Source organism: Gadus chalcogrammus, chromosome 20 (assembly GCF_026213295.1).
Source record: "Gadus chalcogrammus isolate NIFS_2021 chromosome 20, NIFS_Gcha_1.0, whole genome shotgun sequence".
Lineage (NCBI taxonomy): Eukaryota > Metazoa > Chordata > Actinopteri > Gadiformes > Gadidae > Gadus > Gadus chalcogrammus.
In genome coordinates this window covers 7440606-7468010 of record NC_079431.1, presented here as the reverse complement: position 1 = coordinate 7468010, position 27405 = coordinate 7440606, and the positions used below count along the sequence as shown (strand labels likewise).

General features: G+C 47.8%; 3 protein-coding genes across 4 annotated transcripts; 2 read left to right on the top strand and 1 right to left on the bottom strand.

Annotated features, from left to right (window-relative positions):
- Positions 1-135: 135 nt before the first annotated feature.
- Positions 136-7313, top strand: gpr161a (G protein-coupled receptor 161a). 2 transcript variants are annotated; one of them, XM_056579471.1, is made up of 6 exons: positions 136-665; positions 1167-1554; positions 2792-3522; positions 3759-3863; positions 4180-4305; positions 4613-7313. In XM_056579471.1, the coding sequence occupies exons 2-6, from the start codon at positions 1211-1213 to the stop codon at positions 4891-4893; spliced, it is 1587 nt and encodes a 528-aa protein (XP_056435446.1). In that variant the 5' UTR covers positions 136-665; positions 1167-1210; the 3' UTR covers positions 4894-7313. The 2 variants fall into 2 exon arrangements, with proteins under 2 accessions (XP_056435446.1, XP_056435447.1); XM_056579472.1 differs by having other exon boundaries at positions 4616-7057.
- dcaf6 (ddb1 and cul4 associated factor 6) lies at positions 5430-24162 on the bottom strand. The gene is made up of 21 exons (XM_056579473.1): positions 23677-24162; positions 22144-22205; positions 21089-21181; positions 20745-20930; positions 20061-20174; positions 18510-18645; positions 17768-17979; positions 15318-15411; positions 15022-15141; positions 13860-14384; positions 13365-13562; positions 12157-12216; positions 11405-11612; positions 10946-11103; positions 10301-10613; positions 10090-10131; positions 8698-8836; positions 8402-8558; positions 8210-8298; positions 7849-7954; positions 5430-7563 (listed from the first exon to the last, which is right to left on the bottom strand). The coding sequence occupies exons 1-21, from the start codon at positions 23762-23764 to the stop codon at positions 7511-7513; spliced, it is 3153 nt and encodes a 1050-aa protein (XP_056435448.1). The 5' UTR covers positions 23765-24162; the 3' UTR covers positions 5430-7510.
- Positions 24163-24515: 353 nt separating this feature from the next.
- Positions 24516-27289, top strand: mpc2b (mitochondrial pyruvate carrier 2b). The gene is made up of 5 exons (XM_056579699.1): positions 24516-24843; positions 25797-25837; positions 25931-26015; positions 26687-26798; positions 27159-27289. The coding sequence occupies exons 1-5, from the start codon at positions 24750-24752 to the stop codon at positions 27238-27240; spliced, it is 414 nt and encodes a 137-aa protein (XP_056435674.1). The 5' UTR covers positions 24516-24749; the 3' UTR covers positions 27241-27289.
- Positions 27290-27405: the final 116 nt, after the last annotated feature.

Here is a 27405-nt window from a genome sequence, read left to right as displayed (position 1 = left end):
TTCATTGAGATGGTTGGGATTTCTCAAGAGGTGCATCCGTGACATCTGGTGGATGGGTGAGGAATATAAACTAATGACGACCACATCCCTCCGCTGAGATTGGCGGATTGGGAGTGACGAGTATTTGCGGGAAGCTTTGGTCTACCTAGGTGGTCCAGAGAAACCAAATTTCATTCACCAAACACAATACCCCTCGGATAAGACGTCTATCTGTTAAAACAATAACTTCTGACACATTCAATGAAGCAGCATTCCACCCCACGGGCTGCGTTGAAGTTCATATCGCAACTATTCCCAATATGAAGTACCAAAAGTACACTCACAAAAAGTAAACCGCAGTTAACCATACACCCATGAAATGCTACATTGCGTAACGTCCAGGTTTAAACCAAAACAAGGCGAATGACTACATGTCATCCCACTCCCAGACCACCCACCACTCTTCAGGGGATCCGCTGGGTGAGGTGAAGAGTTGGGGGTGGGAGCGACGCCATTGCACCGCAGCTGGTTTTCTACTAAACTACGAGTCACTACGATGGCTTAGAGACCGTGCTCAAAGTCCAACCGCGACTCACATGGTTCTGCTGCCGAGGGAAACGAGTAGAATGGGAAACGTACATTTAAATGGACGAATACTGACCCGTACCGTTGTTTCCCCCGTACCGGTAAGTAAGGGCTCGAGATTTCTCTTTTAGGGACAATGGAGAAAGTTTTCTCCGCTAAGCTATGCTAACTTACTTTATGTTTGAGCCAGGTTGGGTGAGTGGGCTCCGGTGCGTGACAAAATGAGACGTCGCGGATACATAACGGGTGTTTATAACGGGGTTTTACAGACTGGATTACCCGTGTGCAACGCTTCTTTATAGTGCCTGGAGCGAATCTGATATTTTGCACATTTCACCAACACTCGGATGTCCCAAAAAGCCCCTTTATGATTTTAAATACTAATAGTGTAACGTGGTAGATTTGTAAGTAACAGGGGCAGTCGTTAAGCCACATACGAGTTTATTATTTTCCCGTGACAATCAACGCATGCGTAGGTTGACATTATTTTGCATTGTAACAGCCTCAGTAGGTTTATAGCACCACTGTTTGGGATACCTTTTCACCGATAACCAACTGGCCTTTCATCACATACCCTTTCTCCCCCTGTTGACTCCTACCAGAGTACTACTATGCCTTCACATCTCCAGTGGCCCTGCCTCTCACCATGAATACCAGTCGGAACTGTACCGCACTGGGGAATAATGAGGGCCAGGCGGTGTTGGAGACGGTCAGCATTGTGACCATCACACTCCTGGCTTTCCTGGGAAACCTCCTGATTGTGGGGACCCTGTATCGCAGGCCATACCTGCTGACGCCCAGCAACAAGTTCGTATTCAGCCTGACGCTGTCCAACTTGCTGCTCTCCGTGTTGGTACTGCCTTTCGTGGCGGTAAGCTCCGCGAAGAGGGAATGGGTGTTCGGTGTAGTCTGGTGCAACTTCACCGCACTGCTCTACATGCTCATCAGCTCTGCCAGCATGCTCACGCTGGGGGCGATAGCTATTGACAGGTCAGTGCCCAGTTACAACAGTGCCAAAAACAATTGACTATTGGGGAAAGACATGATGAAATGTATTTTTTATGGACGTTCTTTTTACTTTTGCTCTTTAATGAACTACATTTACAGCTTATGATGATGCCTTGTCTGAAATAATGAACCAGAACCTGGTTTGAACCCGAGGGTACAAAATAAGGCACAATTAAATGTTATACATTACAATCCAAGTGGGTAACACCTTTTTCTTTTCTTTTTTTTACCAATGTTGATAAGGGTAAGAAAATGCTGAAATAGCAAGGTATTAATAGAATAAATACCTTTTCAACGCAAAACGTAAATCAACCTAGTAATATATACAGTGCAGTGCACTGCTTTTAGTTAGGAATTCTGATGGAGCCATGGGGATGAATGGTTGTTTTGATGAGATTTTGATGGATATAGTTTCTTACAAGCAACTAGAAATGTGTTTACAGTGAGAACATATTTCCTGTTAATACCTTTTAATAGTTTGAAACGTGTTGCTGATGGATTGTTTCTCACAAGGACTGGAGTTAATGAAACACAATGTGTTCTTACATTTAGTGAAATGTATTCAGGATTTTCGGAGCAGAAAAAAGGCAGAGGCTAATCCAGATTAACAAAGTGTTTAGGAGAAGACCGCGCCAACAGCTCACAACAAAAGGGCCATTATAAAGGCCTAGGTGTATAGGGTTAAAGTGGCCGTGCATGTTGTCCTGAATTACCGTTGAATGCTGCATTTGTTGGGGTTTAGTGGCCACCTTCCATGTGACGAGGGAGCGAGAAGAGAACGGCCAAACGTTGTTGTACCACTCCTGCCACATACTGCACTCACAATCAACACATTTTAGTTTCCACATCTTATTATTTAATTTAGTCTGCGTTTTTTTCTCTTGCTCTTACTGTTGTTGTGTTTAATATGATAACCTATTGAACTTGTACATGTACTGCGTGCGATGTACCTATAATCAATATGGGTACTTCACGCGGTGATCGTGTTGAAACATGGATAGTTTCAACACTTCAAAGAGTTGTGTGTACATTCATTGTTTCATGTGCGAGCTACAAATCACCTTAAACCATATGCTATGATTTAATTGGCCAATAAATAATTAGCCAATTGTAATAATACCACCGGAACAATACGACATCACACGAGTGCCCATGAACACCACTACCCTGCTGTCTTATTTGACCCGAGTTGTAACGCAAACACGATGCTGGCCCTCAGGTACTACGCCGTCCTCTACCCCATGATCTACCCCATGAAGATCACGGGGAACCGGGCGGTGGTGGTGATCGTCTACGTGTGGCTGCACTCCCTCGTGGCCTGCCTCCCGCCGCTCTTCGGCTGGTCGTCCTTCGAGTTCGACTGCGCCAAGAGGACCTGCGTGGCGTCCTGGCACCGGGACCGCGGCTACACGGCCTTCTGGGTCACGTGGTGCAGCCTGCCCTCCTTCCTGGCCATGCTGGGCTGCTACGGCGTCATCTTCCGCGTGGCGCGCACCAAGGCCCGCAAGGTGCACTGCGGCACCGTGGTGGTGGCCGAGGACGAGTCGGGCGGCGGCGGCGGCAGCCAGAAGAGCGGCCGCAAGAACTCGAGCACGTCGACGGGCAGCAACGGCAGCCGCCGCAGCCTGGTGTACGCGGGCAGCCAGTGCAAGGCCCTGGTCACCATCCTGGTGGTGATCGGCACCTTCCTGGTGACCTGGGGACCCTACGTGGTGGCGGTGTGCTGCGACGCCGTGTGGGGGCCGGAGGCGGCCTCCCAGACGGTGGGCACGCTGGTGGCCTGGCTGTCGTTCTGCAGCGCCGTGTGCCACCCGCTCATCTACGGCCTGTGGAACAAGACGGTGCGCAAGGAGCTGCTGGGCATGTGCTTCGGCGACCGCTACTACCGGGAGCCCTTCGCCACGCGCCAGCGGACCTCGCGCCTCTTCAGCATCTCCAACCGGATCACGGGTGAGGGGATCCCCGATGTCCACGGGGTACCTGTATGGACGCATGCTAGGACTAGCAAGATGCCGCCGCCCTAGCTGGTCCTAAATGAAATGACCTTCGATATTACATTACCTTGGATGAAAGCAACGGCTAAACTACTTTATTATTATTATTACTTTCAGTTTGAAGGCACTTGATGATTTTTCTCGTCGCTCCGATGGAGCGCTGATGTGACGCGTGTTCTGTGTGTGCTCCAGACCTAGGGATGTCCCCCCACCTGACGGCCATGCTGGCTGGAGGGCAGCTGCTGGCCCCTGGGAGCAGCACGGGAGACACCGGCTTCAGTTTCACTCAGGACTCTTGTAAGTGTCGCACACAGGAAGGAGACGGACACAAGAAGAATGAAGGAAATGCATGACTAAATTCCGCCCTGTGTTGGTTAAAAATCAATATAGGTAATTAATTTAGCTTAACATATGAAGACGACATCACTAGACGATATATTGTATTCCCAAAGCAGTGATGGTCATCGTGTGCATGTTTTAAGCTTCATAGCTCATGTCTTGAAGTAGATAATTGAGGTCAAGTCAACACATAATTTGCTCTATTCACAATAGAGCCATTGTGTGGAATATGTTTTGTCATCCCAAGCAACCCAAGTCTTTTTCATTCCCTAAGGTACGGACGTGATGCTGCTTGATAACTTCTCCACCGATGGCTCCTCCCATCCCCCCTCCCACGGAAACACGTCCGGGAAGAGGCGGAGCTCCGTTACCTTTGAGGACCAGGTGGAGCATTCCAAAGGTACCCGTCATTTCCCGGGAACAAAGGAGTGTCGATTGCAGGGGGACAGACACACTCCAGAACATGCAAGCTCTGTCAACACCATACAGCTCACTAAGTGGCCTGAATCTGAAAGTTCAAACTTTAACCACAGGCAATCACAATCTATTCAGTTTTTCGAGCCTCATAAACAAAAATCAAATCTAATTATGTCTGAATTAACTGTAGCTTCTACACAGCCATAAGTCCATGCAATGCGAACAAATGCAGGTGATCTCGCACTGGAACGTCGCTATTCCAACCGTTTAACTTCTGTTTGTCTCCCAAGCAGAAAGCACCCTCCCCTCCACGCTCCAGGTGCACGCGGAGATCCACAAGTCCCTGGACAGCTTCGCCGCGGGCCTGGCCAAAGCCATCGAAAGCGACGCTAAGCTGGTCCTCTTTGGGGACGACTCCAGCCTCCTGGCGGGGATGTTCACCAGCCGGTCGGCCCCCGCCCGGCCGCGCTACCTGGACGGCCAGAGACTCAGGCTGGAGAGCATCGACGAGGGGATAGTCAAGGACGACCGAGACCACGAGCCAGGGGACGAGGACGAGGAACTCAAGTGATAAATGTGGCTTTTGTACATGGACCGCTACCCCCGGGGCACCATAACCTCTTCGAGGTACACAGCGACGCGTGAGGGGCTTGAGGAAGGAAGGACGGACGGACGGACGGACGGACGGACGGACGGACGGACATTAAGGGAAGATGGAGACATGGAGTGAGGGGGTCGCTGTAGCCCGTTGCTGATTACATTTTTGTAAGAGAACAAACATTGACGATAGTGACGGGGCGAACATGAAGTTGGGATAAAACATATTCCTACAAAAATAATTGTCAACTGAACCACTTCCGCAACACTTTAATCATGAACAAGACATGTTTCGTGCCTGGCCACTAGGAAACACAAATATATATAATTTTTTGTAAAACGAATGACTGAAACCAGAGTAGTGTTTGTATTGTCAACCTCTTAAGACAATATTTTTCAGAGGAGTTCTCCCAATGCGGTGAAACAATATTCTGCTTGGGAGTTTATTATGTAGTCGTCCATACTTGAAATTGTTTTTAGGAAAAGCAGGACATTATTCATTCCACTATGTTGGACCAAGTGTACACATCAAGTGCCTTGCTAGTTATCGTAAAAATATAGGAATTATTCTACTGCTGTGACACACGCTTCAGAATTGTAGCTTTTGTTTACTCCAATGATTTATTTATCAATGTTTTGTATTTTTATTTTTTTCATTATTTGCATGGCTGAGTGCCTCATGTAATACAGACTAACAGAATCTGTTAGTCAGTGTTTGTTTTTAGGTCCAAGGTACTTGTGGTGTCTAGATAGTTCCCATTATTGTGTTTTGTACCTCATTTTCTACTGGTGCTCCCTTGCATTCTCCCGTGATCGTGTGCCAGGAATGACGGCGTACACCAGAGTTGCACTTCAATTTCCAGTGTGTACTGGAGGTCTTAAATCCATCCTGGCCATAGGTCAATGTTAGTCTGTGGTCCTGACTGGAGAACTTGATGTTTAAGTGCTGTTGAAGTCAATGACAAGGGTTGTTGCAAGTGGGTTTACGCACAAACCTGTTTAAAAAAAAATATATAAAGGTTGTATGTTCTTACAGCAGTACAAAAACATTTAAACCAAGACCAATATATCTAGTAGTCCAAAAAAGTATCTTGTAGTTAATTTCAAGCAATCACAACATGTACTTCCTGAATAGAAGGATACTCCTGTTTGTACACGGACAGCGATTATAACCCATAGGCTGTTTAGGAAGTTATATCGTCTTCATTTGCACGTCATTAGAGTGAAGCAGGGGGTAACCAGACGTTAAGACTGAAGTGAATGCCACAATACGAACCCTGTGTATGACTCTCTGAGGCTGTTACAGTGCGAGCCACTGTGCTGCCGGAGACCCCAGTAAGTTACTGTAGTCAACATGATTTACTTAAGACTGAAACCTCTTTAATAAAATAATGAATATCATATGGTCAGTTTCAATGTCTGAATAATAATATGGTACTACTTTTGTAGGAAGAAGCAATGCACTACAAAAGTGTACTTTTCATGTCCACTAATACAAATATTCATGCTTTTTAATAGTGATACTGTTTTTTTTGACGAAGTATACTGAACAAAATTCCTATTAGGCTCTGACAGTGTTTTTGTTTTCCCACTTAAGTTGAAGGGTGTGAGATAATGTAGTCAGGGCAATAAAATGGTTTGTTTGACCAACAGCAGCTACCAAAACGACGACCCACTGTCCCTCAATGTCCATTTATGGTAGTGAGAAATCCATAGCCAATCACCAAAACATTTTTCTTAGTTGAAGTGAACTCCAAGTAAACTAGACTTGCACACATCTTCCAAACACGACTTGGACAAAAATCCGCCTTGGCAGCCCATAATCAGCGACAATTTTGAATTGATTCGTCACTTAAGTCCTTTTCACTCCCACGTAGAAGGTGGCACATGCACCGACATGAAGAATGAGAAGTGTGATTTGTTTCGGAATGAATTTATTTGTTCATTCACTGGTGAGACGAGATGCCCAGGCAGTGTGCCAGGCCTTAACAGAAACATATCTGAAAAAACATCTACTCCAGAAACTTTTTGCAACACAAAAGAAATGGGCAACGGATTGTTTCGTTGACTTAACCCTTTTGGGGATGAGAAAATACAGCTTTTGTTTCAATAACAAAAAAAAGAACACAAACTCAAAAAGGGTATAGTTTAAATTGAAGCACGATTCGTGTTGACATGCAGAACCGCCAGTGCAGTACATAAAGGTTGAAGTTCTTTGCCTTTTGCTACAAAAAATAAAACACCAAACATAACACTGATTAAGCTCCCATTCTCCTGACTAAATAATATTGCACTTTCCATCCTCACAAACTTATCTTTCACTCTTTTAGAGGACATTCCCTCCCCTTGCATCCACTCCTATTATTTCCCAGATCTTTATTAAACTTTTTTTTTTTACCCTCATTCAGAAACATTAGTAAGAAATTCTTCTTAAAAAAGCGATGAGAGGGGCATAGAAATTCTCATCGGGAAGTATTCTACAGTAGACATGTACAAATCTTGGGTTTACAAGTGCTTACGAGCAACAAACAAAAAAATATGTTTTTTGTGTTTTATTTTTTTAATTAAATTAAAACGTCGAGTAGCTAACGCTAGTCCTCGTTCTCCTGCCCAGAACCTTCTGAGCGATCTCCCTCCAGCCGATCTACAAAATGGACGGGAAAACAGAAAACGTTAATAGAGGCAAAGACAAAAAATAATGGAGAAAATGCTGAGAAACCCTAACTATATCCCATTTCAATGAAGTAGCGAAACCACTCCCATGTCACGATGTATGAAAGTTGATGAAAGTTTTTGTACATCGGTGTTTGTATTGTCTGGAAGTGTGTTTATGTGCTGTGTGTGTGTGTGTGCTGTGTGCTGTGTGCTGTGTGCTGTGTGCTGTGTGCTGTGTGCTGTGTGCTGTGTGTGTGTGTGTGTGTGTGTGTACCTGATCTAATGTGATTTAGTGAGGCCAGCATCCGGAGCATGAAGGAGGCGGGGACTGTGATGGTGTTCCTGGTCTCCTCTAGCATTAGCTCATTCCTAGTGATCACCTGTGAGACGGATAGACACGGTAGGGAACAACATTTCTATTAGATGTACAATTAGAATAGACAATAACAGTAAATAGCTGTAAGCCCATTTTCACAGAGAACAGTTTTCATAGCTGAAGTTATATTTACTATTTGGTCATTGTATTAGTCACCTTATCCACCTTAAGCGACTTACAGTGAGCAGGTAAGGCATCCTGCATAAGGACGGCAGCAGACAATGGTAAAAGCCCCCTATTTAATCATCATTCATCATACCTCATCAGCGAGGACTCTGTTGAAGGAAGGCGACTGCTCCAGAGGCGACCAGATTTTGATATCATAGTCGATCCCAGAAGAGGCCATGACTGAAAACAAAAAAAATAAAACCATAAAAAACAAGAAACCATTTCCAGTATCCCTGCAGCGTCACAGCCACGCTGGATCGGGGGAGGGCGTCGGGGTACTTACTGGGGTCGTAGGGGTGGGGCTGCAGACAGTTGACGACGTGGTTGTCGGCCTCCAGCAGCATGAGGTGCTCTCCCGAGTGGCGGTCCCACACGAAGATGTGGCCGCAGTCCGAGCCGCTCATCACAAAGTTGTCGCCCCAGAAACACGACTCTTTGATCTGGAAGACGAGAAACCAGACAAACAACCGCAACGGCGTTACATGAGCGACGGTTCGGTTCAACATAGCGGTACTTGGTATCCGCCGTTGATAAATCGCGGGTTAACTCGGAGGCGCATAGCGACAGCGGGTCGGGTACCATGGTCCGAGAGTTACGGTGGCCCTTGTAGACCATTTTGACCGAAGGCCTCCGGATGTTCTGGGTCTCGCTCTCCTCCATCTCCCTCCGTTCCTTCCTCCGGCGGAACAGCTCCTGGATGCGGGCCGCTGCGGAGCGCCTGTGAACCGCAACGGCGAGAAGGCATGCTGACACGTGAAACAACACACACACACACACACCTTTTCCTATCCATATGTATTATGTTGGATCACTATGCTGTCACGCTATGTGAGAACAGCTGATTGAAAGCAAAGTGATTCAAACACATCACAATTGATAGGTCCTCTGTAAGGTATCTTCCGGGCGGACCAATGGGCCCGGATGAGTATGTGGTTTTGTGTTTGCCCATCACAAATGTTACATTAAGATTTAAACATTTGTTAACAGTCAAAACAAAGAACTGGTTTCCGGTCAGACAGAATTGTTTTGATCCCAGAGAAATGCATGCTGGTATTGTCTGACTCAACTACCTGAACTAACACTAAACATGCAAATGTTCCTTCAAAAAAAACACAGCACGGTGTCACGTTAGGTCCCAGATAGGACAGAGAAGACATCTTATAGGTGTCGCTAAAAGAAGGTGTTGGAAGTTGAGAGTTGGGTAGCTGCTTCTCTTGGCCCTTCCACCAACAGTGAGGAAAAGACAGAAAGCCTAAAACCCTACGGTATATACATTTTAGAATATACTACAGCACTCCCAAGCTTAATGCCACACTGATGTATCGTTCTTCTCGGGCTGGGGATGGGATGAAGAGACCCAGGAGCAGACTCTGTCAACCTAGGCTAGGGAGTAGAGCACGAGGACGCTGCCTGGCACATCAACATCCAATGATAATTATTTAGCAATTCAAAACATACCTGTTGCTTGTGATTCCACTTGTTACAAAGCACACAACATCTCTCTCTCTCTCTCGGAAAAAACATACATTTAATTCTCTATTATCATTTTCTTAACGATACCATGCAGTGTTCTCATCAGTCCTAAATAGGGCTGGGACGATACACGGAGCTCACCCAACAGGGTTTACTTAAAAGTATCTATGATTTGTGGTTATGCTTCGCTTTGCTGATCACATCTTTATCGTCAAGCTTTGGTGCTTGTGTGTATTTGAACCCGATATTTCGTCCCATCCCTAGTGCTTGGTTTCAGCCTCGATCTAGCAGGTAACAGCCCACACGCGTGGCAGGTGATGGTGGGACACATGCACAGCACACACTAAAAAGGTTAGCCGTGTTGTTGATTAGTCACTTGCCTTGCAAGCACAAAAGTCCACAACCAAACCATCCTCTTAACACTATGAGCGTTATCCCGCGCGGAGCACACACATCTTGCAGGTTAGATCGCTTTAATTGCCCGTGCAAAGTCTTTACCTGATCATCCTATCGCCTACCGCAGATCCTCTCGTATTAAATCTAAACGCACGGTGAAATAATCAGTAATCAGGGAGGACGACAACGGCAATGAACAACACCCCGCCATGTTGAACCCATAACAAGGAGCATCATAACACACTGAGTGGTTGTGGATACTGTATACATAGTCCAGTGGCTGCGGGCGAGGCCGAGTGTGAACCAGACGTACCGCTGGCCCTGCCCCCCTCTGAACCTCGTGGAGGGGATGAGGATGGGGTCGTCGTCGCTGTCGTCCGAGTCGGGGTTCCCCCGGGCGGGCGGACCCCCCTGCCCCCCCGCGCCCTGCGGCGTCCCCTCGGGGACCCCCTCTCCCGGGGGCTCCTCTCTCCGGCAGCCCCCGGACGTGTCCTCCATGCCCTCCGGCGGGTTCCGCTCGAGGGCCGGCGGAGCGCCCCCCGCCCCCTGGGGAGAGGCCTCGGACGGGGGGTCGGCCCGTGACGACTCGGGGCCGGGGCCGGGGGCGGGCCGGGCCGACGCAGGAGCTGCGGGGGGGGGGCAGAGGGTGGGATCACACGCTGTTGCTCTTTGGGTCGCTCTATCGTTGAATGACTGAGGAGATGGTGACCTGCCGGGGATTCCACACCTTGGTGTCTTTAATAAGGAGGGCTTGTGAAAGAAAAACCATGGGCATCACTGTCGATACATGCATAGGCACCACAGCCCACTACACTGCCTGTAATGTAAATGTAATGTTAGGGTTAACAGCATAGTCTTGAGCACCACCTATTGGTACAACATGGGATGACGACAGACGATATCTTACTACGGTCCATGAAGGGAAAACAGGATGTCGTTCGCGGGGAATGCTCCTAACCTGGCTCTGCTGCAGGGCCCTCCACAGACAGGGGCTCTCGGCCCTCCACAGACCGGGCCCCTCGGCCCTCCGCAGACAGGCTGGCTCGGCTGTCGACGGCAGCCGGTGCAGAGACTTTGGGCCCGCCGCTGCCCCTGGAGCTGGCGGCTCTGCTGCTCCTAGGAGGCCCAGGAAGCAGACAACCTCAAACTAGGAGCTACGCACGGGCATCGCGTCGACAAAGTGCACGACTTGCAAAAAGTGAGGGACGACGGGATTTGATTATATTTAGCGATATGTATTAAGTTATGAAATAATGCAAGACAATTTAACAATAATTTGAATGAATACTGCATATAAAGTTTTCAAAATGCATTATGGACAATAATAAACATGAAATAGCGGAACAATTACATACAATCAAATAACATACACGCATTTCTGCATAAATGTAAAGACGGTGGGTGGGGGAGGCCGTACCACTCGTCGGTGAAGTCCAGTTTGATGGTGCTGGTGGTGGTTCCCTCAGAGCTGTAGTGCAGGCTGAGGACGGGTTCTGTGGCGCCAGCCCGGCCCGTGGTGGGACCGGGGGTGGAGGAGGAAGAGGTGGAGGTCCCTGGTGCCGGCGACACGCTGGCTGGTACGCTCTCGGCCTCCCTGGGAGCCGACCGCCCGGCCTCTGGTCGCCCTGGACGGGGCCACAGACAAGACGGACAGACAAGGACACGGTTTCATTTTCATGGTTGGTCTCGATTGAAGACGGGTAAGGGGAGGTGTTTCATTAGAATGAGACACAGATGTTGCTTTGGGTCCACCCAAAAAAATGGTGTTTCTTCTGAACCCCATTATGTGTCTGATCCTCCAGGGTCCTGTGTGTACCGCGTTTATGATTACTTATTGATATTTCAGCACAAAAGAGTTTTAGGCCTAATCCCATTTCTTCCCCTTACCCCTTCCCCTTCCCCCTTCCCCCTTCCCCCTTCAAAACAAGGGGGAGGGGTAAGGGGAAGGGGTAAGGGGTAGGAATGGGATTGGTCCTTATTGTGATAAGTCTATCAGGCTAGCTGCCTCTACTGCGCTACGTGATTGTCTTGGAAAATCGTAATGGCTCCAAAAAGGCTTCTTTTAAATAAAAAATCTCATACAATCTTCTTGGTTTGTGTGAGTTTGTTTGTGCTTGTGTGCGTGCGTGTGCGTGCGTGGATGTTTGTGCGTGCGTGTCTGAGACGCACCCTGCGGCTCATTCAGAGTCATGGAGCCAAGCTGTTTGTTTACCACAGACGAGGGGGAATCTGGAAGACAAACGGTTGTGAGTCAACACGGGACACAAGAGTTCCTCATTACCATACTCATTACCGTACGCATCACACACGCAGGCTGGCAGGCTAACCATCACACCACCCCTTCATGTTAAACAAATCACGGGCCAGGCAGGAATAGCACGCCACGCCGGACATAGGAAGAGTTCGGCCCAACATAAGCGAATGCCGGTCAAACACCACTGCCACTAGGATGGATCCCTGAGCAAAAGAGGTGTCACACTTTAAAGTGAACCACTAAATCCCAGGCGTTATTGTGGTGAACTTGGCTTACAAGCTCACACAGCTGGGTTGAATCGTGTGGAACACAAAGATAAGGGTTCCCCAGTGCCCGGTATCAGCCTCAGTCGTTACTGGGTATGATGGCACGAGGCTAATTGTTTTTTTTTATTATAAAAGCGATTAGCAGTTGGAATGTGATGCCAGGAAATAATACAGGGGAGAGACATGATTTTGAAATAGATCGTAGAATGCACTTTAGTAGGCATACAAATTGAACACGATCAGTGATCATGTTGTCCATTACATCCATTCCAGGTCAGGGTGGACTAGTAGTGAATGGCTGAAGCAGGTATTTGATTAGGTTGCAGGCATTCCATTGTGCTCCAGCATGTTACGTACACCCGTGTCCCCACACAGCCACACATCCTCAGCTGCTAATGCTAACTCAGCGTCTCACAGTCAGCCTGCTGGGCATCTGGATCACCGTGTGATCAAGCGTGGATCAGTAAACCACACAGGTGGGGAGGCAAAATGGTGAGGCCCAGCGCACAGAGGCACTCCACACTGGGGAGGGATGGACGGGAGGGGGAGAGGGGGAGGAGGGGCAGACACTCAAGCAGCAGGTGGAATGACGGGAGACTTTATGGGGAGTGGAGATGGGATCTGATTGGAGGAGCTGATTAAGGTGCAGGATGAGGGGAGGAGTTTTCATCACAGGACTGCTGCACAGTCGAGGACAGTGATCAGCTCTTCCTGGGGCCTGACGTCACATGTTGGGCAGAGAGAGGGCCCACTCTGCTCAGGGGGTGGGGGTGGGGGGGGGGGATCATTTGGCTGGGGTAGGGGTGTTTCATGATGGTAGAGGCCGTGCAGACAGCAGGTGCAGGGGGAGGGTAAACCTGGGCGGAGGGACTCGGGGCCCTCGGCAGCGGCTGTGGGAGGGGCTCTGGGGGACTGTCTCTCTCGGGGGGGCGGGTCAGCTAGGGGATGGCCGAGGCCCACCCGCTCGCCGCCCTGACCCGGGGGCTCGGCCAGCTGGAGCAGCCGCTGCAGCCGCCGGCACACTAGGCTGATGGGGAGCCGGTGAGGACCGAACTCTACCGGGGGCACGACAGAACGGGGAGGCGAGGGGGGGGGGGAGGCAAACAGAGGAGGTAAAACACTGAAAAGGGGGAGTGTGTGTGTGACTGTGTGTGTGTGTCACCGTGTGTGTGAGTGTGTGTGTGTGTGTGTGTGACTGTGTGTGTGTGTGTGTGTGTGTGTCACCGTGTGTGTGTGACTGTGTGTGTGACTGTGTGTGTGTGTGTGTGTGTGTGTGTGTGTGTGTGTGTGTGTGTGTGTGTGTGTGTGTGTGTGTGTGTGTGTGTGTGTGTGTGTGTGTGTGAGAGCCTTACCTGAGGGTGCAGCCGGGCCAGATGTGCGTGTGGGGGTGGGGGCGGCGGTGGGGGCGGCGGTGGGGTCACCGGCGGGCTCGGCGTGACCGCTCGGCTCCGCGTCCGGGGAGGAGGTGAGGGACGAAGAGGAGGGCTCCAGCGACGTCGACGCGCTGGAGGCGGGCTGCGCGGTAACCGCCGGCGACGTCCCCGAGGTGGAGGTGGAGGTGGAGGTGGACGGGGGGGGAGGGGGGGCAGCAGGCTGTGTGGGGCTGGCCTCCACCGCCGTGGGCCTCTCTGAAGTGCTGGGACCCTGAGTGGGGGTCTCTGAAGTGCTGGGAGATACGGTGGGGGTCTCTGAAGTGGCAGGACCCTCAGTTGTGGTCTCTGAAGTGCTGGGACCCTGAGTCGGGGTCTCTGAAGTGCTTGGGGCCTGAGTGGGGGTCTCTGAAGTGCTTGGGGCCTGAGCGGGGGTCTCCGTGGCGGCCGGTGGGGCGCTGGAGTCCATCTGGCTACTGGAGCCTATCTCTGGACGGATGGCTGTCCCTGGTGATAAATAACAAAAAAAACGTCTTTTTTTTTCTCTTTGGGTATTTCTATACAAAGGTCCCCCAAAGTTATATCTAGCTTTGGGTGACCGTCACGATCCCTTGAGTTCACATTCCGTTTCTCTCTGCAGATCAGTCTGGCCGGGATCCCGGTCGTAAGCTCCTTCCAGAATGTTAAGTTGATAGGACCAATGAGGGCTCGGCGGACAGAGCTTCAGGTCATGACAAACGGAGGACGAGGCAGGCTCCCAGATTGTAAACAAAGTTGGCAGATGGCGAAGGCGTGGCAATCAACAGAGCAATCAAATGTTTTTTTATCTGAACTAGGCGGAAAAACGACGGATAAAGACAAACAGATCGAACACGGTAACAACCTCGCCACCAGACCATATCCATATCCAGCCCGTAAATGAACATCATTATATTCTCATTATAGCCATATATACCATGCATAGCTTTATGACGAACAGGCGGAAAACCATCCGTGTAATAAAGATGTAGACAACCGTTGTCCAAACCACAATTTCTCGTAAACTACTTCTACTTGTAAACGGGTTGAGACGGTTTTTGAACCGAGTTTTTCCAAGATTTTTACACAACGATCTTGACATTTTCCAGGGGAGGGTGGGGGTTACCTCTGGGTCTGGTCTGGGGCCGGCCGCCCCTGTTTCCCTGAGCCTCGCTGGCCTCCTCGAACCAGCGGGACAGCATGTCGGACATCCGCTGCATCAGCGACACGTTGGGGCTCTGCTCGCCTGGTAGCGTGCAGATACAACGTACGGGGAAGAGGCTTTTTTTTTAGGCTTGTGTTGGTACAGTCTTTTGTGCGTGAAGAAAATGTTTACGCGAGTGTAATGACACACAGCCTGAGGCAATCATGCACACAGACACGCGTGAACGCGTGTCTGTGTGCCTATAAATGTGTGCTCACCATCCCGCTCTCTCTCGCTCTCGGGGCGAGCGCGGGGCCCGGTGTCAGACCAGTCCCCTCGGAGACGGAGACGCTTGACTGGAGGCTGTCTGAGCTGTGGACATAAACGCGCACGCACACGCACACGCACAGGTTATCAATCTGTGACTCCAAAGTCTGCTCCAAAATATCCCAGATGCACACGCACAGCATCCCTTGTCGGACTCATCATGCACACACGCACACACGCACTCGTGTCAACTCTGTCTTTGCCTTCAACTCGCGGCCGTTTCAAACGCAGTGGGACATGGCCGGGGAGATGTGTTTGTGCTGGAGGTGCCTGGCCAGGAAACGCGGCGAATAAACATCCCAACTCGGCACGCTAAGCATCAGGGGCTCGTGAATCAGGGGCAGCAAGGTGGTGAAGGGGGGGGGGAGAAAAGGAAGAAAGAGAGAAAGAAAGAGAGAAAGAAAGAAAGAAAGAAAGAAAGAAAGAAAGAAAGAAAGAAAGAAAGAAAGAAAGAAAGAAAGAAAGAAAGAAAGAAAGAAAGAAAGAAAGAAAGAAAGAAAGAAAGAAAGAAAGAATGGAAAATGTAGAGGATGGTGATGGGCAAAGCCATGTCCAGGAGTGCAAGAAGAGAGAGAGTGATTGAGAGCGAGAGAGAGAAAGAAAGAGCGAGAGAGAGGAAGGGCAAAAGAGAGAGAGATAGAGGAGAGAGGGAGAGAGAGAGTAGGAGAAAAGAAGGACAAGAGAGAGAGCAAGAGTGAGGTCGAGAGAGTGAGAGAGTGAGAGCGAAGTAAAGAGAGATAGAGAGATAAGGTCTGGGGAGGGTGTGGGGGGGGGCTGAGGGGTAACTAGGCTCTCCTTGGCAGGCCCTATACCTCGGGACCTGGGCTATTTTTTGCTGGTGGCAGAACATAGCGGGCTGCTGTATTTGGAAAGGAATGTACAACAGCGCTCACATGGAGACACAGCTGATCCACTGGTACGTTTCCGCTTCCTTGTACCCGCCAGATATCACTACACCAAACCCCTGCAGTTTCCCCTCACACTAATCTCACACCTACTGGCCAAACCCAGACCTTCAAACTGGCTGATCAGATTGTCAATATTAAGTCAAACCATCAAGTCGTGAACAAAACGAGAAGCGTGCAATGATGCAATTTCCTTTTCCGTTTACATCTCTACGTTTCCTAACGCGGCAATTGCAAACACATTTAAGCTTGGTTAAAGAGGTTCACTGATTGATGAGGCCCTGTCCACACGGCGCCGTAATGGGCAAAAGCAATCCAGTTTTGTTTTATGTGGTTCAGGAATATCTCCGTAAAGACGGAGTCATTGCGAAACCGCATCGAGCTGTAGTTAGTAATCAAATGTATCAAGGGGCTGTATTTAACAAAAATAATACAAATAAATAAATAAATATAAAATTGAATGCAACTCTGACGTCCCACAGCTGGTGGGGGGCTAATGATGTCATCGTTTGCGTTTCAGACGTCCACACGAATCCTAACACGAAAGCGCATAGGTCCGGATATATTTGAAACCACCCTGGGACATGGTTTCAGAAATGTGCGGTATCGGGCACCGGATCCGCCGGCTCCGTCTGGACGGTCGGCCGAAACGCACAAGCCTTATGCGGTTTCACCAAAAAAGGGTCGGCTCCGTGTGGACCTAATTCCTCGCAGGTTCAACCTCTTTCCTCGTCTTATTATCAGTCCCCATCCTACCCCTCTCCCTTTCTCTCTGTCTTTTCTACTCCTCTGTCCCACTTCCGTACCCTCTCCACTCACCGCTGTGCATCTGCCAACACAGATCCAGCAGAGAAGCCTGCAGAGCACTCTGAGCACTCAGCCAGCCAAAACAAAGCTCTCTCCATTTACCATCCACGTCTCCTTTTTGATTGGTCATCCTTGGCCTGCATGTGTCCTCACACTTGGGAGTGGCCCGATGATGCCTGGTGCTGGCTCAAAGGGAAAGGTGGGTCCACACAGGGGGCTAAATACTTGGACTCGCCTCATGGAAAAGAAGGTGTCAGGTTCCCTGGCAGGAGCTGCTTTGGATGCACCGAGGTTGAACGGGTCAATAATATTTTTGATCTTGCTGACACAAAGGATTAGCATGGTCAACCGGCTCTCAGGAGAACCCGCTGCCCACTGGAGCTGGTGGGGTAAGCCCGGGCTAAGGGAAAGCCTCGGGTTTTCCCTCCCCCTTAACTAGCATGGACAGGCTGCACTGAGATTATGTGTCGGACTCTGTTTGTATTTCTCTCCTCTCCACTACCCATAAAAAAAAGAAAAAGGGAGGAATGTCTGCCGTGACGGCAACAGACGGTCCACACCAGGGCGCTGTTGGATCAGATCCAAAGCCTGTCTAGACTGGAATGACGGCGCCTGACGAGGCCGAGATCTGAGCCAATGAAACCCTGTAGGTGGTGACCTCGCCACCTCCGCCGCCGCCGCCGCCTCACCTCCTCCCGCCTCTCGTCGGACGGACCCTTCAGCTGGCGGGCCTGGTCGTCGACCGGGTCGAACAGGTAGATGTAGTCCGAGGAGTAGCTGACCAGCACCTCCTTGCTGTCCCCGCTGTAGCACAGCGAGGTCACGCGGCACGACTTGTTGGACAGGTGGGCGGGCACGAAGCGCACGCACATCCCCGTCGTACCGCGGCCCATGTAGTTACCTGGAGGGGGGGGGGGGGGGGGGGGACAGAACAGAGGAGGTGTTTACGAGCAGGATAGTGGCGCCCGGGGGTCGAGTTGCAGCAGGCGTGTGGTTGTCACGGTTCCACCGAGGACTTCTTGTGTTTAAACTTTTAAAAGCAGTCGTTGGGTTGCAGGGACGTCTCGGGTATAAACCGCTAGTACTCCGTGTCCCAACAGGGAATGGCTCGTTGTGACCACAAATGCTCCATAAATGTATACAGTGCTGGCACAATATTCAGCACGAGTTATATTTTATTATTTCATTGTGCATTTGAAATAAAGGGGACAGTGCACGATTTAAAGCAATTGCCCCAGAGTTCGCCAGCAGCTCAGTTACATCAATTGCCCATCGGCGATGAAAATGATGTATATTTAAAACGACTTGGGCTCTACGGCATTGGCCATGGTTCACCTACAGGTACATGTGAACGTTGCCGATACGACGGCTGCCAAACCCATGCTTAACCGTCGGGCAGATCCTCTGCGGTGCTGAACGTAAGCGTGTTACCCGTAGCTCTGGTACCCAGCATGCGCCGGTCGTAGATGCGGACCGAGCTGTCCGAGCAGCCCACGGCCAGGTAGTAGGGCACCAGGGGGGAGATGGATATGGAGGTGGCGGCCCGCCGGCAGTTTATCAGTATGTCCTGAGAAAACAACAACAACAACAACAACAACAACAACAACACAAGACAACACGAGATTAGCGAGAGATGAGCTAGGTGGGTACCCCCCCCACCCCCACTGACCCCACCCAAATGGTTCTACCATGTGCATGCTCTAAAAACAGCTGTCAGGACTGTAAGAGGACACCTATTGGGTGTGCAGTGGAGGGTGGAACCCTGGTGTCATAGGCCGGGCTGGAAACATGGTTGGTTTCAATGTCAGGGTAGACCTGTGTGCTTTGATATAGATCACGTTTTATCGACGGGGGACATTACAATCTCAATGTTACTGCATCCAAAACGCACGTGCGCGCATTGTACCGACTCTGCCACCCCACTGCTCTGCCGCTACACCACCGTACCCTGCTGCTACAACACTCTGATGCTATACAGCTACAACGCTATACTCTGCCGCTAAAGTACTGTGCTGCTACACCACTCTGCTACTCGACCACTCTGCGGCTATACTCTGCTGCTCGGCTGCTACTAACTTGCCTTCTTTAACAACGTCTTCTGGTCTTTAGCATTCACATGTTAAACATAGAAAAAAGCGGAAGCAGGATGTGGTTCCAATGAGCCATGAAAGAGATTTCAATGTCAGTTCCTCCACCGAGCCATTTGGGCAACGCCCTTCAAAACCAACAGTGACTTTCTAAAAACTGATTCGAAAATTGCCACAACAACGAATGTTGACATCTAGTGGCATCTAATGTACTTCATTGACTCCACATCTCTTTTGCACGGCGACTTGACAAACAGTATCTTAAGTGCAGAGCTCTCCGGGATCCCCGTGAAGAGTAATGGGGGTCGGTGTGTCCTGACAGGTGGTCTCTTGAAGAGATGCTGGGAGTGGGCTGTCATTGCCCTCCACTTGCCCCAGTGAGAGATAAGCTCTGGCCGCGGGTGGCGGGGAAATTATTGTCAGGACACAAGAGACATGTTGAGTGACGGTGGAGAGATGGCTGCCCGGCTATGTCATGGGAGAAAGCCCTATTTATATCCCAGACGACTCTATAAATTATTATTCCAGCTGCTGGCTGAATCAAACAAGCACGCAGCAGGGAAATCCCACAATGCAGACTGGAGCCCGATAAAGGAGAACGACTAAACATGTCGACTAAATCAACGCATTTACTGCCAGACGACAAAAAGTGGAAGTGGAAAAACAAACATACATTTCAGACAGCCAAGAATCTCTATTTCATCGAACAGACTGTGGCAGGAAAAACCTTAAGTAAGCCAACTGTTATAGTGTAATAAATGATGTTGTTATCAATGAGTATTCTAAACCATTCAGGATATACTAAAGGTATGCCTTTATGTTCTGGTTCTGGCTCAGAACCCCGTGTCGGGACTGTAAAGCCCCGAATGTGAGGAGCTCCGCCACCACCACGTACATCTTTGCAGTCTTCTTTAGTGCAGCTGGTCTTGGTTCGCAGGTCAAACCACCGCACAGTCCCATCCTCTCCGCACGACAGGAACGTGTATGGGTCGTTCGGTACCGTCATAATCTGCACAAACACAGCAAAGGACAGAAGAGTCAGCGGATTACAAGATAAGAGTGAGAGACAGAAAGCCCCAGAGAAGTCCTGATTTGGACAATTATGATTTGTTATTGTCGTTTAGCAGACGCTTTATGCAAAGTGCTTATAGGGAATTATTTTCGATGCATGTCATTAAGGAGCAGGTAGGGTTTAAGCATTTCTCTCAAGGCTGTCTACAGGTATACTTGACACCGGGTGTTCGAACCCAGAACCTTTTGACTGACACAATAAGCCCTGGACCAGTGGTATTAAACCCGTGAGTGTGACCCCAACATAAAGCTAATACTCGATGTCGAAAGCTATCATCAACTCAGCCCTTTCACTCATAAATAATGGCATCATTAATTGTACATTATTGATGTACAATTACATCATTAATGTACAATTAATTACAATTAAACATAAATGATAAGTGATTATTAGCGTTCTTGACTCCACCCAAGTTAACAACACACTGCACAGTGCACACTACCCTTTTGAAAGGAAAACTAACTTTACTAAACTAGGAGCAGCCAGGTGGGAGAAGCTCTTGCCCACCTCGTAAGCGGTTCCGTAATGGCAGGAGAACTGACACTGCCTGTTCAGCTCCAGACTCTTCTCCGTGTGCGTGTAGTAGATGATGCCGTCCCCCGAGCAGGAGATGATCTCCTGGTCGTTGGTGTGGGGCATGAACTTAGCGCTGAAGATGTTGGCCCTGTGACCCGACCGTATGGACTTCTTGACCTGAGACGGGAAAAGGGGAAGAGATGAGAAAGAGTGAGGAAGTGTCTAGGACAATGCTGTTTCAATTCAATTGGAATTATTGGTTTCTTCTCAATTCCTTTTGTATTGAAGGAGATCCCTCTACATGATTGATTTGTGGTATGGATGTACATTCTTACCTTTCTGTTGTATGGGTTGGTGATGACAAGGAAGGTATCATCAGAACCAGACAGGATGTACTCTCCCGTTTCATTCCAGGATATAGTGTTGACCTATGAACAAACAGTGAATTACAAATCACTGGTCTTAAAATTCAGGGTAACTATGTGGAATAGCAAAGGCTGTAAAATACTGATTGCTGTGTGCACAGGACCAAGCGCTACCAATCATGGGTAATTATTATGCACAGCCATCATTTTTCAATGGAGTGAATGCCTCTTTAAAACTCCTGGTCAGACTCCTTTGAAAGGCCTTCAAAATGTTCTGACGCCTCGGGTTAATGGAAACTGCGTATCACCTGACGAAGTAGGCTCAGTTGAAAGGTGTGTACGATTACAACGTTAAAGTGAAGAAGCATTTGCTCCTCCCCATCTCCTCCTGCCTCGTCTGGTACGTAATTAAAGCTTTGGGAGACCGACAGTAACAGACAGGCTGGGTCAGGCCAGGGAGGGGATGCTAGGGGGCGGGGGGTCTAAATGTAGAATCCAACGCATCAGAAACTGAGCGACACCTTTTGACCCTGATAACATACAATGTGGCACAGTTAACTGACACGTAACTGAGATAAGCATTTAATTTGTTTTATAGAGTTAGATACTCCAACCTTTCTGCGGGCCTCTACGGGCGCAGTGCGGCGAAGACATGGGCAAGCGAGCTGTTAGATTTCCATGTTGTTTTGGCTGCTTTGGGTCGGGTTGTGCAGTCCATGAGCAGGTGACTGACAGAGGGGAGTGGAGGAGAAGGGCTCTTGCGCTGAGCACGAGCCTAGGCAGCTTCAGCTTTCCTTTAGGCCTTATTAGCCTGGCCGGCATCCAGATGGTTGCTCAGAGCAACAACAGTCAAAACCTCTGACAGCTACACGTCCAGAGGACTGGAGATGCCCCGATACAACCACATGAAAGAACGGCCATAGTACGGCCCAATATAACCAATAACCCCCCAGGCAACCACCCAACCACCTATCACACACAGACACAAACCAATAACAAAGCATAGAATCATATAAGTCACTTACACAGCCATCATGTACATTCAGCGTTGCTTCAAGTTTGAGCCGCTGCACAAACTCTCTCCTACCTGGAAGGAACAAAGGAGAGACAGAGAGAGAGACAAGGAAGGGTTGAACAGGAGGACACTGCTTTATACCGTCCTACCTGCCTCATCTGCTGCACACCAGCCCATGGGTGTTACTGGTTAGTGGATAAATGTCACATTAAAACATATGCATGCAACAGTTCTGTATCATGGTGTGATGTATTATTCATCCTGAGCCAGACACCAGCAAATCTGCAGCCATTTAATTGATGACATAGTTGTTCCCTGCTTATTTACGATCCATTATCGTCAAAAATATAGACCAACCAAAGCGCTGATCTCCTTTGTTTGTGGGGGCTGACTGCTTTTGAAGCATGATGTAAGACTCTAAATCATTACTACAGTTGCCCATCAAAATCTCAACCCAGGCCAATATAATTTTAGTTAAAAACCGTAAGCTTATCTACTGTCAGGCAAAGACACGAGTCTAGCAAAAGATATGGTAGAAAGAACAATTAATAATAAGTAGAGCTACGTGGTGTTTTTTTCTATTCATTAATTAATTTGTAGATACTTTTTAGTTCTACTTTAGTCCATTATTTTTTAATTTCCATTGAGATACCCCATCTTTGAAACCTGGAAGTATTCACTCCCCATCATCATTCAGCACCACCATGTATCAACCATCAGAGTTCAAAGCTCTATGCCATCTGCCTCTAACATCCCCTGCGGTCAGGGAACCCGGGTTGGTGAAAGGGCTCCTCCTGATTAGGTTTTCTAGACTCTCTGGGGGACAGGAGAGTTCAATAAATGACCCTACGAGTGTATTTTGTAGGCATTTGGCACATGCCCCTCCTTGGAACCGCTGTACCAATCTGAACCAATTAAATCGTTGCAAACGTCTGACCCATAGGTCATCCATCCCCAAAATGCAGACAATGGCAGCTCCAAACACATCAGAATCTGGCTTAATACAGCCCAAGCTAAATCCCTGAGGTACGCTATTCTACCCTACTTGGGGGCAAGCGTTGAATTCCTTTATATCAGTGGTAAACGTATGAAAACAAAATATTTGCCACCAATTTGGCTTTTTGGTGTATACATCGCTAATCAACATAACTGTAGCCAAATAGGAAGTAAACATCAGACAGAACGTTTATTTTATTTTCTCATAACATTAAGATGAGTAATAACTCGCTTCTAGGCGCAGGTAGATCTGTAGGTCAATACGGTAGGTATACATTATCGTGCTTTTTAAACTCATAGTAGTGTAGATTATAATCACAATTACTCATTCATTAGAATGGCATTGTGTACTAGCAAGCAAATCGTGTGGCAGATTGAACAACAATATGTATTATTGGGGGAAGTGATCTTTGTTCCGTCAATAACATGATCATAGACCTTTACACAAAGCCTCGGCCATGACATGAGTCGACGATCGATCTTGAATAGCGAGTGTCAAATCTGCATACCTGAATTCATTTGCGTGAGATGTTGGTGTCTTTCTTACCTAAATAGTTGGTCCTGATGTTATTAGGATCGTTGTATCCAATTGAACGTTTATTTACATCCCAAACCAAATTGCCAGAATATGACATTGTGATCGACCGAAGCTTTTTAACAATAACATTGAAATTCTAAGCTATTCCTATCTTTATAAAAAACGACCTTAACGTCGTCGCTTTTATACAGCAATCTAAATGGGTCCCAGCTTGTTGTGGCAGCGGTATCAAGCTAGGACATGCAAAATTAACATCCTTCGCAATTTAAATGTTGCTCTGTCCGCAGCTCTCCTGGCTGTCCTCCCCAGTGTCTACGTTTACGGTGTGGCTCCGACGTGTTGCCTATCTGCCTTGTTAGCATAGCTTAGTTTACTTCTCTTGCAGATAATGGTCTTGCAGCAACCAACCAATATTTTAAGCTCCCAAAGCCAAACAGTCACAAACAACGCGATACGCACACTTCGATAGAGAGATTGAGAGCGCTCGTTTAATATTTCCTTTCCTCCCAGTCCCTCTTCGGGACGAGAGGAGTTACCATTTCTCACTGTACTGTGATTTATTTGGAAAGAAACGATTGATTTACTGATGTATAAATAATAATAATAATAATAATAATAATAAATAAATAATATTTTGCACACATCAAGGCCTTGAAAAATAGTTTTACGATTGCCTTTTTTTTTTCTAAGTAGGATTTCTGAGGGCTATCCTCTCCTCCCGCTGGCGACACGCCGGAGAGTTAATGCATACGTCCCGGTTGAACCTATCGTATTGAAGAACACATGAGGGACTTGTGACGCAAGAGATTGGCCCCGCCCCGGTGCCGGTCCTGACCAATCATTATCGGTCTGGCAGCACTAACACGGACACACCGCTGCCGACGAGGAAGGTCGACAGTAGGACAGCATTATTTCCCTTAATAATACCTCGGATTATATCAGAAGTCTATCAAACGTTACGATCACCACTAACCATACTGACGTTAGATTAAGCGGTTGTACAGTAGTCGATACAACAGTTGCTAGTTAGCTGTTAGTTTATCTGGTTATTGTGCATAGTACCCCTAGCTTAGCCAGTGACCATGGCTGCGCTCAGATTGTCCTACCACAGGATTCTAGACAGGATCGAACATATTCTACCTGCAAAACTGAGACCATTGTACAACCATCCAGCAGGTAAGGCCAATCATCTCAGGTAACAGAAATATGAATAGAGTGCAGGATATTTAGCTCTATATGAAGTCGTTGTCCTCCATAGTCTGTCCTGTATAGCCATCCTATAACGTCAGAGATCGGGGATGCTTTTGTTTAAACCGTGTTTTTGCATTGAAACCATAGCCCGTATACAATGTAGTAAAACTGTCATTTGTCAACGTTGTTGTTAAGTTGTGTTTGCATATCGATATCCTTGTTCAGCTTGTTCAACTATAAAGAACTGGAAAAAAATAAAGTGATGTGAAGCATACATTTAGAGCAAGAAAAGGGTATCCGAAGTATTTGCAGAGATAATCTGCTGGGATAACACCAATTAAATGTTTACTCTGCTGTGGCGGTAAAAGTCAAGGTATCACTCACATTATTTGAGCATAACTTTCCCCAATGTCTTTGTGCATTCAGTTGTGCAAATTCAGCCTTCTAATTGCAATGCAAACAAAAGTTGGATCTGTATGTTCTACCTGAAGCTAGAAGCTCAAACTCCCATCTGCAGGGGGTGGTCGGTAGAGACCAATATGGCATGGGATTTCCTGGCTGTTGTAGCTTTTTAGAAGAGGCATCTTTATAAGCTTGAAAGCACAATCTGTTATAAAACACAATACCCAAATATTTGTAGTAAACCCGTGGTTGGTGACTTTCTTGTTCAGACATTTACTGTTATCAACGACGGTTCACACTTGTTTTGTCTGTACAAGGGTAACAAAATGTTGAGCACATTTTTCAAGGACAACTTCCTGGCTGACTATAAAAAAACGGTCCTCATTACAACATTATTCATATAGGTATTGGTATTTGTCAATTGTCTAACCATATAAACCAATCAGATTGTTTGCGAGGAGTTTCTCATAGTGTAAATAATACCAATTACAAGTTCATAACGAGAGCCTCATTTATGTTTCCTCTTTGATTCCTAGGCCCAAAGACTGTGTTCTTCTGGGCCCCGATGTTTAAATGGGTAAGGACATCTTGTACCAGTAGCGTTAATATTATAACAGTGAAGAACTGGATCACATTAAGTAAATAATTCCTTCTCTCTTCACTGCAACAGGCCCTGGTCGGTGCTGGCCTGGCTGATATGAATCGGCCCGCAGAAAAACTCAGCTTGTCGCAGTCCTGTGTACTGACAGCTACAGGTAAACAGTGGGGTACAAAGATCGTGATGCATGAACATGCAACATGCAACCCAAAAAAAGATCCAGCCCAGTGTAGAACTCAGTCCTCCCCACTTCAACTGTTAAAACCGTTTTTCATTCAAGGTAGATCAAGGAGGCCAGCTCCCTATCATCAGCCCTTTTCAGAAGTAGTTTCCCAAGGGGGCATTCAGGTTTCATTGACTGTTACAAGCCTTTCAAAGATGAGACGAGCAAACCTCTACTTAATAGAGTGTCACCCTCCATAGCTGACTTAACACAAGTGCACATTCTGGGTTTTAAGATTCAAAATAAGATTAAAAAAAATTATTTCAGAAATGTGTTTAGTCACATTAGAAAGTAAAGCAATGAAGAAGACGGTCCAACCTCAACTCCTGAACCATTAGATTGAACACGTGCAGTGGCCCATTAAGGAACTTATGAACTCTGTAACATTGCTTGTGACATCGACTGGACTGTCAGATGTTGCACAGTTTGAAATGACGTCAAACAATTCATGATCAGCTCGTGTCAGAGGCCGGTGCACCAGTCCAAGCATGGATCTCCTGCAAACAAGCCTATCTGGGCCTCTGGGACCAATACATACCCTCTGTCCAAGTAAACATTTCCCTGCGCGCATGCTAAGCGACTCCCTTTTTGTTTTCTGATTTCAGGTTTGGTTTGGTCCAGATATTCTTTGGTCATCATCCCAAAGAACTGGAATTTGTTTTGTGTCAACTTCTTTGTCGGCGGTGCAGGTGCCTCCCAGCTTTACAGGATCTGGAAGTGAGTGTCTTTTTTTTTTTGCAGATAGCCTGCGTCTCTATAACTATAATAATAATAATAAATAAAATGTATATAGCGCTTAATATGGTACTCTAAGACGCTTGTATCATATATGTAAGACTATATGTATGGCTACTGTTCTCGGTCCTTCACATCCTTTGTGTACTAGTCTCCCTCTCACTTTTGAGTTACTGTTAAACTAGGTGTGTGTGTGTGTGTGTGTGTGTGTGTGTGTGTGTGTGTGTGTGTGTGTGTGTGTCACATTAAATTCAGACTCAAAGAATAACATGGCACAACATTCTCCTAAATGGGTTGTCATTTGCCTGTTAAGGGTTGTGATCTTGTTTATTTCTGTTATAGCTACAAACAAGAGCAGAAGGCTGAAGCCAAGGCAGCAATAGAATCTGCAGCGGCTGCAGAACCTGCTGCTGCAGAATCCTGAGTGTTGAGAAACCTCAATGCCGTTAAAGGGAGACTACTCACTGATAACATTGTCATGCCCCATCGCCAACAACCCCTTCTTCTCCATAACATTGGACCTCCATTACATCCTCGTCATAACCATTATTTTACCACAGAAAGCAACAGCCTCGCACACACACCTGCT